The sequence below is a fragment of the Neoarius graeffei genome, chromosome 9 (assembly GCF_027579695.1).
Source record: "Neoarius graeffei isolate fNeoGra1 chromosome 9, fNeoGra1.pri, whole genome shotgun sequence".
NCBI lineage: Eukaryota > Metazoa > Chordata > Actinopteri > Siluriformes > Ariidae > Neoarius > Neoarius graeffei.
Window position 1 is genome coordinate 15,135,874 of NC_083577.1, and position 19,732 is coordinate 15,155,605.

Below are 19,732 nucleotides of genomic sequence, written 5' to 3' on the forward strand. Positions count from 1 at the left end.
CAAACATAACGCTTCTCATTTAAACCAAAAAGTTCGATTTTGGTCTCATCCGTCCACAAAACATTTGTCCAATAGCCTTCTGGCTTGTCCACATGATCTTTAGCAGACTGTAGACAAGCAGCAATGTTCTTTTTGGAGAGCAGTGGCTTTCTCCTTGCAGCCCTGCCATGCACACCATTGTTGTTCAGTGTTTTCCTGATGGTGGACTCATGAACATTAACATTAGCCAATGTGAGAGAGGCCTTCAGTTGCTTAGAAGTTACCCTGGGGTCCTTTGTGACCTCGCCGACTATTACACGCCTTGCTCTTGGAGTGATCTTTGTTGGTCGCCCACTCCTGGGGAGGGTAACAATGGTCTTGAGTTTCCTCCATTTGTACACAGTCTGTCTGTCTGTGGATTGGTGGAGTCCAAACTCTTGAGAGATGGTTTTGTAACATTATCCAGCCTGATGAGCATCAGTAACACTTTTTCTGAGGTCCTCAGAAATCTCCTTTGTTCGTGCCATGATACACTTCCACAAACATGTGTTGTGAAGATCAGACTTTGATAGATCCTTGTTCTTTAAATAAAACAGGGTGCTCACTCACACCTGATTGTCATCCCATTGATTGAAAACACCTGACTCTAATTTCACCTTCAAATTAACTGCTCATCCTAGAGGTTCACATACTTTTGCCACTCACAGATATGTAATATTGGATCATTTTCCTCAACAAATAAATTACCAAGTATAATACTTTTGTCTCATTTGTTTAACTGGGTTCTCTTTATCTACCTTTAGGACTTGTGTGAAAATCCGATGATGTTTTAGGTCATATTTATGCAGAAATATAGAAAATTCGAAAGGGTTCACAAACTTTCAAGCACCACTGTACGTTTAGGCGCACACAATCGTCTGAATATATGTATCAAGAAAACCAGTGATTTGTTTTATGCACATCTTCCCAACTTCTAAAGCCTTTCAAAATGTCTGCCTTTAGGTCTTCTCAAACATCTAACCATCTTTAAGTATTTTGCTTTTCACCAATGCTATGGAATGTCCTAATTTAATTGGAAAAGTCTGCTAATATTCGTCTGCATTAATTCCTGGGTGTATACAGATGTTTTTGAAAATTAGTCTTTTGTTCACTGAAAACAAAACACCCTGATTGGAGGACACATATGAATGAATTTCTGAGAACTCCGTTTATCATGGCTGATCGTGCACTGTAATTTATTTGAGATTAAAATGATTAAGTTTTATTATTTCACCAGAATACAATGAGCTTGTTGCTGCTCCTACAAACTAACTGGAACTGAACAGAAGCAGCTGATTTGATGTCTTTTTTTAACTTAATCATTAAACCTGTATGTTGTTCTCTTGCTCAATATACAGAGCTTAACATTATTCTAGACGTAGTATTTTACTGTCTAGATTGTCACCACCTACTGTGAGCATTTTTAAATTGTGCATTTTTCAGATATATTTTGACTGTGTTTGATGGGAAACAAAAGGATATAATCTAAAAACATTTTCAAAAGTATCAGTATATTAACTAGTTGGCCATGTTAACATCATGATACGACTAATATTGGACTTTTGGTGTGCGTGTAAACATCGTTAAGGAGCATTCTGCTGAAACACTGGACAGCCTTTGGACTCAAATTTTAAATTCTTTTTAGCAAACATTCCTTAGGTTCTGTGTGTGAAAGGAATTGTCATGAGGGGTGTGTGTGTGTGTGTGTGTGTGTGTGTGTGTGTGTGTGTGTTTAAAGTCAATTTAACTTTGTGCTTGTTGGGTAACTGTGCAGTGGAGAATGACTCAAAGGAACCGTTATGAACTGATGAAGAGCCAATGAAACCTTCCTTGATTTACTGGAGACTCAGTGGATGGTTTTCAGATGAGCTGCTTCTTCATAAATTTGATGTTTTTTAAACACAAACTCTGTAAACCTTTTTTCTTCCACAAACATTCTTCAAGTTGTTGAATTTTTATTCACTGTCTTCAACATTTCTGAATGTTTCTCAGCACTCACAGGCTCTCGGCAAAGCTGCCAAGGTGAAACGTTGAAACTAAACCTTGCTGAGGGTTTTGTATTTTTGAGCATCTCTGAATCCTCAGAAGCTCTCAACGAAGCTGCCAGGGAAAAGGCCAGTGCGTCCGGTGCGCTGCAGAGTTCCCTTATACCAGCCGTCGTCACGCTTCTTGTGAACAAAAACAATGTCGCCCTGCTTCAGCTCAATCTCAGCATCACTCTGGGGAGGATACGGCACCACAGCACGATATCTGTGGAAGAATAAGCATGATCAGTGTGTAAGGGAAGAATATGTTAGCTTTCAATATGTTCATGAAACAATAAACATCATCTGAATGCACAGATTTTCAGATTCCAGTTTGAGCCAATGAAGTAACACTTTCTCCACCACATATAGAGTGTTATACACTATGTCAGGGTAACTTTTGGGAAGAAGGTCATATGACCTAAATCATGTGCAGTCAATCTGTTACATAAGTGCTTTGTACAAAATATTTTACAAACCCCATTTCCAGAAAAGTTGGGATATTTTCCAAAATGCAATAAAAACAAAAATCTGTGATTTAATTCATGTGAACCTTTAGTAAACTGACAAAAGTACAAAGCAAAGATTTTCAATAGTTTTACTGACGAATTTAATTGTATGTTGTAAATATAAACAAAGTTAGAATTTGATGCATGCAATACACTCAAAAAAAAGTTGGGACAGAGGCTGTTAAGGATTTATGATTTTAATATTTTAGCTTTTCATCCTTTAGCTTTTTAGATCCTTTACTATTTTAAACTATTTCTGTTTAACTTGACCAAGAAGGCATTAATTCCTAAATTCATGTGACCTTCTTTGCCAGACTAGACATAGTATCTTTGTTTAAAAATTCCATTACTGTCATAAGGAACATCTTGTTCTGTGTTGTGCATAAATGCTGATATCTGTTAATAACATCTGCTGATATGAAATGTATACAGAACATTTTGCTCATGATTGATCCAAGGTTTCACTCACACACATACATATTGATGTAATTAAGATGTGACCTGCTCAGACCAAGGTTTACTGACCTAGTCACAAGATATCAACACATACAGCTGATGTCATTCACACACACATTCACACACACACACACACACACACACACACGCGCGCGCGCGCGCGCACGCACGCACACATTCATTCACACACACACACGCACACACACTCATTCACGGACGCGCACACACACACACACACACACACACACACACACACACACACACACACACACAGCTGACGTCATAGTCTGATGTCAGACACACCCACACGCACACCCACAGCATATACACACACACACACACACACACACACACACACACACACACACACACACACACACACACACTCTGCCTTCAGAGAGATAAACAAAATGTACAAAAAGTTTCTGTGGATTTTCCATCTTCGGCGAAACTGTGAATAAAGACGGTGAAACCAATCTCTGGGTCCCTGTCTGTTCTTTGCGGTTCTCGCCCCAGAATTCTGCGGTGGCATGGAGGCACTGGTCTCGAGAGGTTAATTGCTCTGGCTGGGGGGGCAAGAGGTGAAAAAAACCTAACAATTTGGGGGCTCGTCCGGGATTACCATCAACCAGGTAAGAAATCTTGATTTTTTAGGGGACTTCCACCTGGTTGGTAGTATCCGAAAAACCCAGTTATCCTCGTGAATAGTTTCCCGGGACGATTTGTGTATCCTCGTGAATAGTTTCATGGGACGATTTGTGTATCCTCGTGGAGCATTGCCACGGGACAATTTATGTATCCTCGTGAATAAGCTGTCATGGGACGATTAGAGCGCGCTCGTCTGTGTGAGTTGACACAGAATAATTAATCTCGAGACGGTCCCTTCGTGCCACCATGTTAAGGATTTAATTGTACTAAGGTACTCAGACCCGATCCTGAAGAAACTCCACGGGATTGGATGAACCGCTGTGATTTAGAATTATACACCAAACCGTGGTTAGACAATTTGGCCGGCTGGACAGAATCACAGCCTCAGTCTTTGATTTATCCTCACGCCAGAACTTTTAAATCAAAATACCTCGCTTCGGCGCATAGACATATATACGTGGGATTTGGCAACCCAGAATGGGATTATGATTATATGACAAAAGGCTATTTAGAATGGGTCAGAATGAAATCAATATGGGATGATTTTCACGGAATTAAAGAAACTAAAGAGCAAAAGAAATCATTACCACGCCCTAAGCCTGAAGATAAAGCAAAACCCATTTTGGCTAAATCTGTTATTGTTACACCACCTACAGTCTCCGCTCTCCCACCGATGTACGAGGGATCAAATAACGTTCCTGCATACACACTGGTCACAAAACTATATCCAGAGTTAAGTAATAATTCATGTCCCGTTGATAGTGTTCCCAGCGCGCCTTTATCTCTTGAGACAGGTGCTAAACCTAAGAAACCCAAAGCAGATAAACAAAAACCCTCTTTAAGCTCAAATACGCTGTTACTAAAAAACGAGACTGACGATTCTAATACAGACGACGACTCTGATGATGATAACGATGATGATGTGGGACCAGATAGAGGTTCCCGTCCACCGCCGCCTCCCCCCGTGAATGCCGCTTGTGTATGGGTTCAGAAGGGAAGAGGACTTAAGATCACTCCGCCTTTGGCATCAGACCTAAAAGGTATTATTAAAATGTTGCCTTCGGTAGACAAACCACTTAACTTTGTAGACATGCTCGTAAAAATGTCACGACACTGCCAGCTGGTCGGAGCAGATTACCGTTTTATTCTTCATGCCGTTCTAGGTGACAGTTATGATGAAACTGCATTGAAAGCTGCAGTGCCATGTCTAGATCCTAAGAATGATGAATACGAAGTGGTTAAAACTAAGATAGAAGGAGACGGCAAAACCACCACAAAGAATGAGTTTAAGTTCTACTGGAAGGATACCACTAAAGCCATGGAGGAATTAAAAGCACAATTGACACGTTATCTACTCTCACGACAGCAGGCTAACTGTGATCTTTCGCAGGTTACTAATTGTAAACAAGAGAAGGCTGAACTCACTTCAAAGTTTCTGACGTGTTTTAGCGAGACGTGGACTTGTCTGGGAAACATGCAATTAGATCAGCGGCAAGCCAATCCGCTCTTTACTTTGACATTTTTGAACAATTGTCGTCCTGATATACAGAAGGTTCTGAAATATAATTTAAGTGACCGTAGTAATATGATAATAAAGACCCTAGGGGAAAGAATTAGAACTATGGAGGGAGATGGTATTCTGGATAGTAAGCAGGTAGCCTGCCTCTCTGTGGCTGGTGGCTACTCACAGCCCCATGGAGACATGAATAGATGACAAAAGAATCAGAATTCGAGCATCCGCCCACAAGGCAGGGTACGCCCTGGAGCTTGCCACTATTGTGGCAAAGAAGGACATTGGCAACATGAGTGTAGAAAGAAAAAGGCGGATGAAGCCAATTCGCAGCATATGTTTCCCCTTAACCCCCCTGACCCTCAATCTTCTGATATGTTTCCCCTTCCTCCTCCTGATCTTCAGCAGCCGCTACTGGCTGCCCCTACGGTAAATACTTTTGTGCAGCAACGCCCCACAGGCCCATATCAACCTTAGAGCTGCCTACAGAGCTGTGATCCCGTAATGCTACATTGTTCTTTCGACTTTTATCTAGCCAATGATTTGCCAGTCATAGAATTAGCTATAGATGGACAGGTGCTTCCTTTTCTAATTGATACTGGTGCTACGATGTCCTCTGTGGGAAAATCCTACGAGGGCCCTCTCTCTAACAAAACCGTTCGCTCTGCGGGAATTGATGGGGTCCCCTTCTCCTCCCCTTGCACTCCTCCATTATTGGTAACCTGTCCCACCGACACAGCACTTCGTACACATCACTCTTTTGTGTTTATGCCACAGTGTCCCTTTAATCTAATGGGGCGGGACCTAATGAGTCTGTTACATTTATCCATTTCGTTTCAGGGATCCAAAATAATTATTTGCACCCCTGACTTTCTGCCTCCCGACTTGGCTCATCTCTCTTCATGTATGACTATTCCAAATATCTCTGCTGTTTGCACTGCTTCTGTAAACACTGTTATCTTCCCTTCTACAGATCCTTTGAATGCCCTCCTCTCCTCCCTCTGGGCTGAACACATGGACGAGGTTGGCCTGGTTCACTGTGTGCCTTATGAAGCTTAGCTTAAACATTTGCTTCCTGTTTATGTTAAGCAGTACCCTCTTTCTGAAATTAAGGCCAAGGGGATCGATGTCATCCTACAGTCTCTTCTCGAGCAAGGCGTGGTGAGACCGTGTACCAGTTCGTACAATACACCTGTCAATCCAGTACCTAAACCTGATGGTACCTGGCATTTTACGCAGGATTTATGTAAGATTAATGAACTGATTGTCCCTGTTGCACCTATTGTACTTGACGTTTCCTCTGTAATGTCACAGGTTCCTGCTCATCATTGCTGTTTTTCCGTTATTGATCTCTGTTCTGCCTTTTTCAGCGTTCCTGTTGAAGAACACCACACAGACTTTGTTTGCCTTCACGCACAGGGGGAGACAGTATACTTGGACATGCTTGCCTCAAGGTTTCATTGACTCTCCTGCTGTTTTCTCAGCTGTAGTTCGTGACGCACTCTGTGACCTCTCCCTTCCCCAGGGCTCTGTGGTCCTGCAGTATGCAGACGATCTTCTGGTATCTACTGAGTCACTGGAAATCTGCCAAGACGCCTCCTTACACCTGCTCCAACATCTGGCGCACAAGGGCTTTAAGGTTTCCAGGACCAAGCTGCAATATTGCATGGACACTGTTAAGTATTTGGGGTTTGAACTTTCACAAAGTTGTTGTAAGCTGTCATCTGATCGGGTGCGGGTGATTCTAGACACAAAACGCCCTGCAACTAAACATGTACTGATGTCTTTTCTGGGTCTTATCAATTACTGCAGACAATGGATCCCTGACTGCTCTTTATATGACAAGATTCTCCGTTCTGCAATCTCTCATCACGATCCACTGCAACACCCTTTGACCTGGACTGATGCTATGGTGGACGCTTATCACTCCCTCAAAAGTAGGGATGTCCCGATCCGATCACATGATCGGAAATCGGGCCCGATCACATGGTTTCAGACTCGATCGGAATCGGGCATTGCCTCCCGATCAGGGATCGGATATATATCTATATAATATATTCTCATTTTTAACACATCAATAGCTATGCGTTGGCACAGAGTGAGACCAGACCTCTTGTCTCAACACAGCAACATCAACGCGTGCGGCATGACATCACTTTGTAGCGGAGACGCTATTGGTTATTGCTGCCTGTTGCCGGCAAAGTTGAACACGGAAGCAGTTCGAAGCGGAAAGCAAAGCATGAGATCTTTTTTTTTTTCGTTGGATGACAAAAGAAACAGGCTCAAACCTGAAAGGGTAGAAATGATTGTTTTCATCAAGAAAAACGTCCATTTCCTTAATTGAAATTACTGTACACCACTGTGAGATGCATTCTTAAAAGCAAATTACCGGCACTGTGGCACTTTATTTTTTTTATTTGTTTACATTCCTGCCAGGTATTTTAAGGTTTTTTTAAAATTTATTTATTGTTCAAACTGCCTCAATGTAAGTGCTCTGTTTGCTAACGGAGTTGTTGGACGTTAAAATAAGGTGTTAAATAAAAAATGAGGAACATCCTGGATCCGTTTCTTTCCTCGTCTTTATTTTTTATGGATTATAAGAAGTATCGGATCGGGACTCGGTATCGGCAGATACTCAAAATCAAATGATCGGTATCGGATCGGAGGGCAAAAAAACCTGATCGGGACATCCCTACTCAAAAGCATCCTTTGTTCCGCCCCGGCCCTGGGTTTACCTGATTACTCCAAGCCCTTCCATCTCTATGCCTGTGAACAACAAGGCACAGCCTCTGCGGTGTTGGCCCAGGAGCATGGGGAGGGATGCGTCTTTATGCGTTTTTATCTAAAACGTTAGACACTGTTGCTCAAAGCTTACCTGTGTGTCTAACGGCTGTCGCCGCATGTGCTCTGATGGTTTTAGATGCGGAAAAATTGGTTTTGTCTCACTCACTGATTTTGCACTCTTCACATCAAGTTAAACAGGTGTTGCAAAATTTACAGACCCAACATATGACTGCCCAACGACGCTCCAGATATGAAACCATTCTCTGTTCTACTGACAATCTCGAAATTTGTGCCACATCCTCTTTCGATACTGTAGGTCACGCTCTCTCATGCCTTCTTCAATCTCAGGACGACACTCTGGATGACACTGATCATGATTGTCTATCTGAAATCGTACATACTACAAGTATCAGGTCTGATCTCTCCTCCAGCCCTCTAGGGATGGGGAAGTACTCTTTGTTGATGGCTCTTGTTCTAAACCCTCAGACGGTGTTTTCCTCTGTGGTTATTCTGTGTGTTCACTGCCTGATATTGTGCATGAGGCATACGCTCTTCCTTTCTCTTCGGCTCAGGCAGCTGAGTTGTATGCTCTCATGCGTGCCTGTATTTTGTCTCAGGGAAAGGATGTTACAATTTACACAGACTCTCGTTACGCCTTTGGTGTGGCTCATGATTTTGGGAAGATTTGGCAGTCTTGAGGCTTCCATGCCGCAGACGGGAAGCCCATTTCTCACTCTACCTTAGTACAAAATCTCATTGATTCTTGTCATCTCCCTAGGTCACTCGCCATAGTTAAAACTAAGGCACATGCCTCGGGAAACACACCTGAAATCATGGGTAATTCTCTTGCCGATCGTATTGCAAAACTTGCTGCTGCTGCTTCTGGTGTCATGTCTCCTGGCCTAGATCCTTCGCCGTGTAATACCTCTTACCTTGCCAGCTCACTGATTCCTGACTTAGATCTTTTTTCTTTACAGGCTTCAGCCTCTCCAAATGACTCTGCTTTTTGGCAGTTACAAGGCGCTTATGTTGCCTCTGATGGCCTATGGTACAGTCAGGATGGTCGCCTTTGTCTTCCATCTCATTGCCTTCCCTTCCTCGTGCGCGAATTTCACAGCATGACACATCATGCACGAAGGGGGGTGAAGGGGGACATGAACAAATTTTTTTGTATAGCCAATTTAAACAGTTTGGTGGACTCAATTCTCAAGAGATGCCTCACCTGCGCACAAAATAACCCCTCTAAAGCAGGCACGAAACACGAGTGTTTACCCATACCTATGTCTCCATTCCTAGAATGGCAAATCGACTTCACACACATGCCTCCCTGCGGGCTGTTTAAATATCTCCTGGTGATTGTGGACAAATTCTCTAAATGGGTAGAAGCTTTTCCCTGTTCTAGAGAAAACACGAAGGTAGTTACTCGTATTCTGGCAAAAGAAATAATACCTCGTTATGGGGTTCCAGACACCATAGACTCAGACAAAGGTACCCCTTTTACCTCAAAAGTCACACAAAACCTTTGCAAGTATCTCTCACTAAATTGGTGTTTTCACATTCCGTACCACCCTCAATCCTCTGGTATCGTGGAACGTACTAATCGAACATTGAAAGACAAACTAACTAAGGCCATGCAGGCCACAGGTTCGAAAAACTGGGTAGACTTATTGCCAGCCACTCTGGCTGAAATTCGTATGACACTAAAACCTAGCCTAGGGGGATACTCCCCCTACGAAATAATTTTTGGAAGACCTTTCCCTCTCCCCTGGAAGAAGGGAACTCCGGCTCTGGGTACCTCTGATTTGAAAACACATATGGATGAGTATTCTGCAGCCCTTATAGATAAGTTGCATAAAATTTGTACCAAGGTCAATAGTACAATATCGTCTCCACCATCAGCACCCACACATCCCTTTCACGTGGGAGACAAGGTGCTGGTGCGACTTTTTAAACGATTTGGACAATTGGGAGAACCTAGGTATAGTGGGCCTGCAGAAATAGTCGCCATTACTCTCTTTCCACAGTGGATCCATGCCATGCAATTGAAGAAGGCTCCATAATAAAGCTGTGTTACAATGACAAGTTTGCTATTAACGTTTTCTCTATGTCCCTATCCAGTCTCTGTTCTCTCTCTCTATCTCTGAGCTCTACACAGATTTGACGTGACATCTGTGCAGCCCTGGCCGATTGAGAATCCTCAGATTACTCCTGTAAGATGTTGTGAACAAAGAGGGGATCTCGCGCCCCTTCTGGGACCAATCATCCTCACTACAACCATGAAATTCCTCATCACAAGTTTCGTGACCATTCTACTGCTGCTCGGAGCAGGGTTACCCGCTCGAGCTGGACCTCGAGACAACATCTTCTGGCAATTCGCTAACTGGACTGCACAAGCGCACACGAATGAAAGTTGTTATGTATGTCATCTGATACCACCGTCTACTATTATTACACGTCCACCTTTGCCTCTATGCTCTGAAGCTCTGTATTATGCATGGGGCCTGAGGGGCCAACCTTTCAAATTTTGGGGCCCTTTCTGTAATTACTCTCCTCACCCCTCTGTGGTAGCAATGTTAAACCAGACTTCTTCAGTATCTAGCACAGACACCCTCGACATTGTCTTACAGGATTCTGTTCTCACTACTCTGCAGGTAGATATGCCTTCTAATTTCATTTTCCCTCACTGTTTTAGAACAAATTACTCTGAAGGAAGTAATGTGTATTTGGGACAAATTCCTAATTCTCAATGTAATCACATATATGGTCAGAATTCCACCACCTCTCCATGTCCTCGCTGGGTCCCAAATTCATGCCAATGTAACCCTCCGCTAACTAATTGCACACGCAACAATATCGGGTATGTCAATAATACGTGTAGGGCTCATCCTGATTGTGTTCCACTGCACCCTAATAATTATCCTGGTGTTAAATTAGCATTAAACTGGTACTGGTACTGCGGTAATAGATCTGATCTCTTTGTTTCTTTTCCCACCAATTGGTCAGGCATTTGTGCTCCCATACAACTCAAGAACGCTATCACTGCTATCCATCCCCTCTCTGCTCATCGCCCGAAATGAGATGTATATGGTACTTTCCCACCCCCGGCACATCAGCTTACTTCTAAATGGCACTGTTTCTGGATGTCGCTGTTTCCTCATTTTGGCGTATCTTATCTGTGGAGGGAAGTAGAAATAACACATTATCGCTTAGCCAGCTTTGTTAATGAAACCACTAGAGCTGTATTAGGACTGAATTAACTGCCCTGTGTCTAATGACTACTCAAAATCGTATGGCCCTTGATATTTTGTTGGCAGAAAAGGGGGGTGTTTGTGCTATGGTCGGAGAAAGCTGTTGCACTTTTGTTCCTGCTAATGATAACCCAGATGGCGAAATAGATGCAGCCGTACATCAAATGAAACAGATCACTCAACAACTGGAGCATGACGAGCATGGAGACTCAGCTGGGTGGACATGGTTCTCTAAACTGTTTGGGAAATGGACTGCGACTTTATCTATGTGTATACCAGTGATTGTGGTTTTCATTTTGTTTCTTTTGTTTGGACCCTGCATTTTTAAATGCTGGATGGATAGGATATATAAGATGATAAATGTTTTTACCCATAAACCCCCGCGCAGGGAAAATAATGCATATTATCCTGCTAGGGTGTAATACTAGTCTAATCTGATACTATAATACTGATACATAGTATCAAAGAGGGGGAATTGTTAAGAATTTATGATTTTAATATTTTAGCTTTTCATCCTTTAGCTTTTTAAAGCCTTTACTATTTTAAACTATTTCTATTTAACTTAACCAAGAAGGCATTAATTCCTAAATTCATGTGACCTTCTTTGCCAGACTAGACATAGTATCTTTGTTTAAAAATTCCATTAGTGTCGTTAGGAACATCTTGCTCTGTGTTGTGCGTAAATGCTGATATCTGTTAATAACATCTGCTGATATGAAATGTATACAGAACATTTTGCTCATGATTGATCCAAGGTTTCACTCACACACATACATATTGATGTAATTAAGATGTGACCTGCTCAGACCAAGGTTTACTGACCTAGTCACAAGATATCAACACATACAGCTGATGTCATTCACACACACACACACACACACACACACACACACACACACACACACACACACACACACACATTCACGGACGCGCACACACACACACACACACACACACACACACACACACACACACACACACACACATAGCTGACGTCATAGTCTGATGTCAGACACACCCACACACACACCCACAGCATATCCACACACACACACACACACACACACACACACACACACACACACACACACACTCTGCCTTCAGAGAGGTAAACAAAATGTATAAAAAGTTTCTGTGGATTTTCCATCTTCGGCGAAACTGTGAATAAAGACGGTGAAACCAATCTCTGGGTCCCTGTCTGTTCTTTGCGGTTCTCGCCCCAGAATTCTGCGGTGGCACGGAGGCACTGGTCTCGAGAGGTTAATTACTCTGGCTGGGGGGCAAGAGGTGAAAAAAACCTAACAGAGGCAAAAGCAGACTGAAAAGTTTATAGGCTATTCAAGTAACACCATTCTGGAAGATTCCACAATAAGCAGGTTAACTGGTAACAGGTGAGGGTATCATGATTGGAGATAAAGGAGTATGCACGAAAGGCTCAGTCTTTGCAAGCAAGAATGAGTTATGGCTCACTCCTTTGTGCCAAAATTTGTGAGACAAATGTTAGTCAATTCAAAAAGAACATTTCTCAATGCAAGATTGCAGAGAATTTAGGTCTTTTAAAATCTGCAGTACATAATATTGTGGGAAGATTCAGGGAATTTAGAAACATCTCAGTGCATAAAGGGCAAGGACGGAAACCACTGTTGAATATGCGTGACCTTCAAGCCCTCGGGCAGCACAGCCTGAGGTACTATCATGCTAACGTGACAAATATAGCCACATGGGCTTGGAAGTACTTCGGAAAACCATTGTCACTTAACACAGTCCGCCACTGCATCCAGAAATGCAACCTACTATGCAAGGAGGAAGCCATTCATCAATTCTATGTAGAAATGTCACTGATTTCTCTGGGCCCAAACTCATCTCAGATAGACCAAAAGACAGTGGAAATGTGTGCTTTGGTTAGATGAGTCCACATTTCAGCTTATTTTTGGGAAAACCTGATGTCGAGTTGTCTGTGCCAAAGATGAATATGACCAACCAGTTTGTTATCAGAGAAAGGTGCAAAAGCCAGCAGCTGTGATGGTATGGGGGGCATCAATGGACACGGCATGGGTGAGTTGCATGTGTGTGAAGGTACCACTGACAGAGAGACATATGTTGCCATCAAGGAGACATCTCTTCCCAGAAAGACCATGCTTATTTCAGTCTGACAATGCCAGGCCTCATTCTGCATGGGCTACAACAGTGTCACTTTGTAGACACAGGGTGCATGTGCTTGGCTGGCCTGCTGCCAGTCCAGATCTGTCTCCTATTGAGAATGTATGGTGCATCATGAAGAGGAGAATCAGACAACGGCGACCATGGTCTATTGAGCAGCTGAAGTCATGTATCAAGCAAGAATGGAAAAAAAAAAAATTGCAATTACAAAACTGCAACAATTAGCATCCTCAGTTCCCATATGATTAAAAAGTGTTATTAAAGGAAAGGTGATGTAATACATTAGTAATAATGCCTCTGTCCCAACTTTTTTGTTGCTTGTGTTGTAGACATCAAATTCTAACTGTTTACATTTACAAAATACAATTAAGCTGATCAGTAAAATGACTGAAAATATTTTCTTTGTACTTTTGTCAGTTAAATAAAGATTCACATGAACTAACAAATCACATATTTTTTGTTTTTTTTATTGCATTTTGGAAAACATCCCAACTTTTCTGGAAATGGGATTTGTAGATTTTTTTTTTTAATCCCATGAAGCAAGGTATAATGTTTATTTTTAATTTTGACTTTTTGATTGGTCTGAAGTATGATGCTTACTTTAAATTGCATGACACTAAATCTGCTGTTATTTTATTTATTTAATTCATCCATCGATCCATTTTCTACTGCTTATCCAATTCTGGGTCATGGGGAAAGGGAGGAATGGGCATCACTTCTGAGACTGATGCCCATTCCTCCCTTTCCCCAGCCACCTCTCCAGCTCCTCTGTGTGTGTGTGTGTGGGGGGGGGGGGTGCCAAGGCATTCCCAGGACAGCCAAGAAATATAATCCCTCCAGCATGTTCTGGGCCTGCCACAGGGTCTCATCTTGTTTGAACATGCCCAAAATACCTCCCCTGGGAGGCATCAGGGAAGCATCCCAGACAGATGCCAGAACCACCTCAGCTGGCTCCTTTCGATGTGGAGGAGCAGCAGCTGTACTTTGAGCCCCTCCTGAATGTCCAAGTTCCTCACCCCATCTCTAAAACTGAGCCCACACATCCTACAGAGGAAGCTCATTTCTGCTGCTTGTAACCACGATCTCATTCTTTCAGTCATTACCCAGAGCTCGTGGTCATATGTGAGAGTAGGAATGTAGATTGAATGGTAAATCAATAGCTTCACCTTATGGCTCTTCACCAGCACAGATCGGTAGTGTTTACATGACTGATGGAGAGACCAGTGACCAGCATATGAATCAAAGCTCTCCTGCAGAATTGTCACCAAGCACACTCTCGCCCGTCAACTACGGTATGGACCTTCAACCAGTAACCTACTCAGAGCCTGCATTCTGGTGCTCTATAGCCTACTATGAGCTGAACCAGTGGGTTGGGGAGGCCTTCCACGCTTCACAGCCCTCCCTCACTGTGGACAGATTCACAGATCCTTCCAACTTGGAGCATTTCTGCTTGGGCCTGCTGTCCAATGTTAACCACAACACCACTGTGGAGATGACTCACAGACACATAGGCCAGGGAGTCAGGCTATATTATATTGAAGTCTTTGCTGAGTGTCTCAGTGACAGTGCCATCTTTGTTCAAAGCCCCAACTGTAACCAGAGGTATGGCTGGCATCCTGTAACTGTCTACATAATTCCCCCTGGCTGTGACCTGAAGATGTTCAACAGCAAGGAGTCTGCAGTGCTCTTGGCTCAGTCGGTTAATCAGGGCTTCGAGGCTGTCTATCAGCTCACCAGAATGTGCACCATCCGCATGAGCTTTGTCAAAGGCTGGGGGGCCGAGTACAGATGGCAGACTGTGATGAGCCCTCTTTGCTGGATCGAGCTGCACTTCAACAGACCATTGCAGTGGCTGGATAAGGTTCTGACCCAGATGGGTTCTCCCACCGTCCACTGTTCCAGTATGTCCTAGATGCCATGACAAAGATGCCCATACCCCTTTCCCTGAAATCTGCAAAGTCGACAATCACAAGAAACGACAAGTAGAACAACAGATGTGCTATAATCCCTGACACTCTCATGGTCTCTGTTTCTCTTTCTCTCAAAAAAAAAAGTAAAGAGACAAGCTAATATCAACATATCCTCAATTAAGGTATATGAATCCTTTCATCATGGCACACCTTCAGCTTGCTCAGTGTGCTGAGTGCAGGATGTTAGTCATTCTTCCTCTGTCACTAGAGATAGCTTTATTTGTGATAGATGCAGATTAGTTAGCTCTCTGATGGAGAAGATTGCAGTTTTAGAAGTGCGTATCCAGACTTTAGAGAAGGCTAGTGAGAATGAGAACAGTGTAGTTTATGCAGGGAAAAGTCTGGATGCCCTGGGTGGAGTTAGTAATCCCCCAACTCCAGCATTAGAGCAGGGCGAATGGGTGACAACTCAGTAGCATAAGCAGAGAGCCAAAGCTACTGCTGAGGCTCACCCATGAGAGCACCACTCCTCTCCGCTTCAAGTGTTGAACAGGTTTGCTCTCCTTGGTGATGCACCTGCTGAGAAACCTGAAAGAGCTCTGGTTATAGGAGACTCCATCATATGGCATGTGAAATTAGCTCAGCCTTTAGGGGCACCAGCAGCTTTAGTCAGGTGTATACCGGGAGCCAGGGCGCCAGACAAAGCAGGTAATCTTAGGGTCCTTGGCAAGCACAGGTTCTCAAAGATAGTTATCCATGTAGGAGCTAATGATATACACCTTTGTCAGTCTGAGGTTGCTAAGAGTAACTTTGTAGAGGTGTTTAAATTAGCAAAGGCGATGTCTGATGCTGTATGCTCTGGCCCCATCCCAATGTGGTATGGCGATATAACTTACAGCAGGTTATGGTCGCTGAACTGCTGGTTGTCCAGGTGGTGCTCTGAAAACAGTGTGGGCTTTATAGATAATTGGACTAATTTTGAGGATACTGCTGGCCTGTTAGTATCCATCCCACTCAGGAAGGTGCTGCTCTCATTTCTTGCAGCATAGTCTCAGAGCAGGTCTAGTTAACTTCTGACAATCCAGAATCAAGACCAGAGTGCAGACGAACAGGCTAAACTGACTGTCTGCTAGCTGCACAGAGTCGTCACTCAGGGTCCACTACATTGAGACCGTGTCTGTTCCCCAAGTGAAACAAAAAATTAGAAATACTCAGAGAGTTTGTTCCAGTAAACTAATCAATATAAAATTGGATCATACTAACTGTACAGCCGCTGCCAGCACCTTTGATCTAAAGGTGGGACTATTAAATATTAGATCTCTTATATCTAAAGCACGATTGGTTAAAGGTCTCATGGCATGGTGGTTTGTTGATGCTTTAAACGGGCTCGTGGAGGTTTCCGGATGTTATATCTGCAGCCTTTCTCGAAATGAACCCTTGGCACGTAGATATAGCCTCCTGGGAGAAAGCCCCATTTCAGCGCTTTTCCCAGTGCGTTGTTTTGCTAATGAGAAGCAGGAGGCGGGGAAGGGTCGAGGGTGGGGGCGGGTCTTATCATTAATATTCATGACATGTAAACGTGTTACCTCTGATTGGCTAACAGCACTGTGACGCTACCTCCAGTGGGTCAGAACAAGCGGATGTGGGTGTCTTACTATGGCGAGAGAGAAGGAACAAACCACGAAGGGAAAAATATCGCGCGCTGACGTCATTAAGGTGCGACGCGAGGAAATAAAATAAATTCAACAAATGTTTGGGTTTTTACTGAACAAACAAACAAATAAAATGAATGAGTGACTTAAAAAAAGAATGTGGGTGTCTTTGTAAAAACTGTTTTGATTGACTATTATAACAGAGCATGCTGCATGCTTTTTGGTTTTGTAGCGCAGAGTACCTGGCTAACTGCAGGAAGCGGTTAGCTACACAGCTAATGTAGCCATTGCAAGGCTAACGTGGCACCGATTTTAAAACACAGCAAAACATAAGCTCATAAGTGACAGTCAATTTCCAGACTAAACTCAGTTTAACAGGGCATGCTGCATGCTTTTTGGTTTTGTAGCGCAGAGTACCTGGCTAACTGCAGGAAGCGGTTAGCTGCACAGCTAATGTAGATTAGGGATAGATTATAGGGATATTATAGATTATAGGGATATATAGGGATAGATTATTAGGGATAGATAGATTAGGGATAAAATTAGCTCATGTTTTAAGTCGTTCAAATTCTGTAAAGCTGATTTGCGACAATGTTTATTGTTAAAAGCGCTATACAAATAAACTTGATTTGATTTAATGTAGCCATTGCAAGGCTAACGTGGCACCGATTTTAAAACACGGCAAAACGACTTAACAGTTATACACTTACTTGTTCGGTGTTTGTGGCTGATGCAGCAGGGATGCTTGGTACGGACCCAGGCTTCAGTGACAGTTGATGTGCAAAACCTGCCCTGTACTGTCCCAAGTTGTGGAAACATTCATCAGGAAAATGCTTCCGACAAACATACACCATCTTAGGTAGACTCGACGGCGTATTATTGGAGTAAATAAAATTAAGCCACTGCGTCTTCAGGGGCTCTCCCGTCGGCAGTAAAAACAGACTCCTTTCTGTGTTGTCACATCCATGTACAGCGCAACTTCCATGTTTGGTGGCAACTTTTGAGCTGGGCGGGCAATCCATACAGTGGGTGGGAATCCAGAGGGGGGGCGTGGGGATCATCTCCCTTGCTGACGTAGGCAAGGGAAGAGTTTATCAACGCGCCGTTTTGACGCGCCATTCTCAAATGTTGGGCATAGTTTGGTTTACACATTATGAAATTTCTAGCCACTGGGGTGACTTAAGAAGGTCAGAGGAACTCATTTTAACGTTAAAAAACCTCAGAAAGTGAAAATTTCATGCCATGGGACCTTTAATGAACTTATTACTAATCAGGAGTTTAATGTACTGTGTTTAACAGAAACATGGACTAAGCTAAATTAATGTATTGCATTAAATGAAGCTAGTCCTCCTGGATACCAGCCTCGTCTAACTGGCAGAGGAGGAGGTGTTGCGGTTATTTATAATGATTATCTGGGTCAGGGGTCGGCAACCTTTTTGCCGTGTAGTGCCAATTAGAAATTTTCTTGTTAGTTAGTGTGCCATTCAAATAGGTGTTATTAACTATGTGTAATTAGACACCACACATTTTAGACGGATATGGATATTTAATGCATTAAGCAAATGTAAAACACCATTGCACTTGTTTTATGCCATTAACCTCACACACTTTAACCCACTTTATGCCAGTTGTTTGCTGCACCCTTATGTTTTCTGCCATTTCACCAATTCGTCACTCAACAGTTCTGGCTGATACGGGCATGTCTTTTATTCTTGATTTTATTGTCTCTTTATTTGGCAGCCCCTCAAAAAGACTATCCGAGCTGGAGAGAAAGGCCTCCTTAACCTCCTAGGGTTTAGCGGTCACATGCGTGGACAGCACTTTTTAGAAATTCGGAACAAGAATCCACATATGTGGACATACTTTTTCTCTAAAAGTACATCTTATCAAAAGATGATGCTTACTTTTTATTCTAATCAGGTTCTAATAAGCCCAAATAGCAAAGAGAAATAAAAAAATGCATGTAAAAAAACAGCTTGGCCCTTAGGAGGTTAAAGGTCTCATTGCATCGTTTTTTCATTAACTGTGCGGTGGTCTCTAGTATGAATGAATACCCTGTGAGCTGGTTTTGGTGAAAAAAATGCTGTGGTTCTCCTGTTTCAGGCTGTTCTAGTTTGCTGGAGGAGTGGGTGGCAGGAGAACTACAGGATTTCAGCTCTTACTCATTAATATTCATGACATGTAAACGTGTTACCTCTGATTGGCTAACAGCACTGTGACACTACCTCCAGTGGGTCAGAACAAGCGGATGTGGGTGTCTTTGTAAAAACTGTTTTGATTGGCTATTATGGTCTCGACATTGATGTTTCGACCAATAACAATGTAGATAACACGAATTTTACATCACATTCAACGAGATTTAAACGAGACTAAAGATGGCGACTTACAAATAATGTGTAAACATTGTTGGCGTTAATAAAGTTTGAACAGCATGAAGGAACATACCCCAAACCCCGAAATTAATTAAAAAAAATCTCAATGGATTTGGCATAATATAAAAAGCTCGTTTTTTACTCAGAAAAAGTGGAAATCTGCCGAAAAGCGGAAAACTCTCATCCCTGCCTAGCTTGTGACCATGTCATGCATGCTAACGTGGAGAATATGAACATGCTAGTTTGTATCAAAAACCTTCGAACAAAAAGTTCATGTTTTACTTACAGCTTGTGAGCTGGTGGTCGATCGTCTTGACTACAGATCCAAGTATTAAAAACAACCTCGAAGCAAAACCACTACTGAAGGCACCGAAGTTTGAAAAGTCACTGTGGTTGAAATGAGCAGAACACAGTACTAACGTTGCATTATACTTCGCTGGT

The 19,732-nt window shown here is 42.8% G+C and overlaps 2 protein-coding genes across 2 annotated transcripts in view; one reads left to right on the plus strand and one right to left on the minus strand.

Moving 5' to 3' along the window:
- Window positions 1–2,099: 2,099 nt before the first annotated feature.
- LOC132891471 (E3 ubiquitin-protein ligase SH3RF3-like) overlaps window positions 2,100–19,732 on the minus strand; it is a 378,551-nt gene continuing 360,918 nt past the window's right edge. The window contains exon 10 of the mRNA XM_060929049.1: window positions 2,100–2,268. Within this exon, the coding sequence (XP_060785032.1) occupies window positions 2,100–2,268 (169 nt within the window). The remainder of the gene's footprint in view (window positions 2,269–19,732) is intronic.
- LOC132891472 (mothers against decapentaplegic homolog 2-like) lies at window positions 14,562–15,269 on the plus strand. Its single transcript, XM_060929050.1, has 2 exons — window positions 14,562–14,866; window positions 14,999–15,269. The coding sequence occupies exons 1-2, from the start codon at window positions 14,562–14,564 to the stop codon at window positions 15,267–15,269; spliced, it is 576 nt and encodes a 191-aa protein (XP_060785033.1).

Bases quoted from the DNA above. Each gene is read 5' to 3' on its own strand.
- LOC132891472 (XM_060929050.1), top strand. From the start codon at position 14,562: ATGACTGATGGAGAGACCAGTGACCAGCATATGAATCAAAGCTCTCCT. The intron at 14,867-14,998 runs AGGCCAGGGAGT...CATAATTCCCCC, and splicing joins GAGATGACTCACAGACACAT to TGGCTGTGACCTGAAGATGT.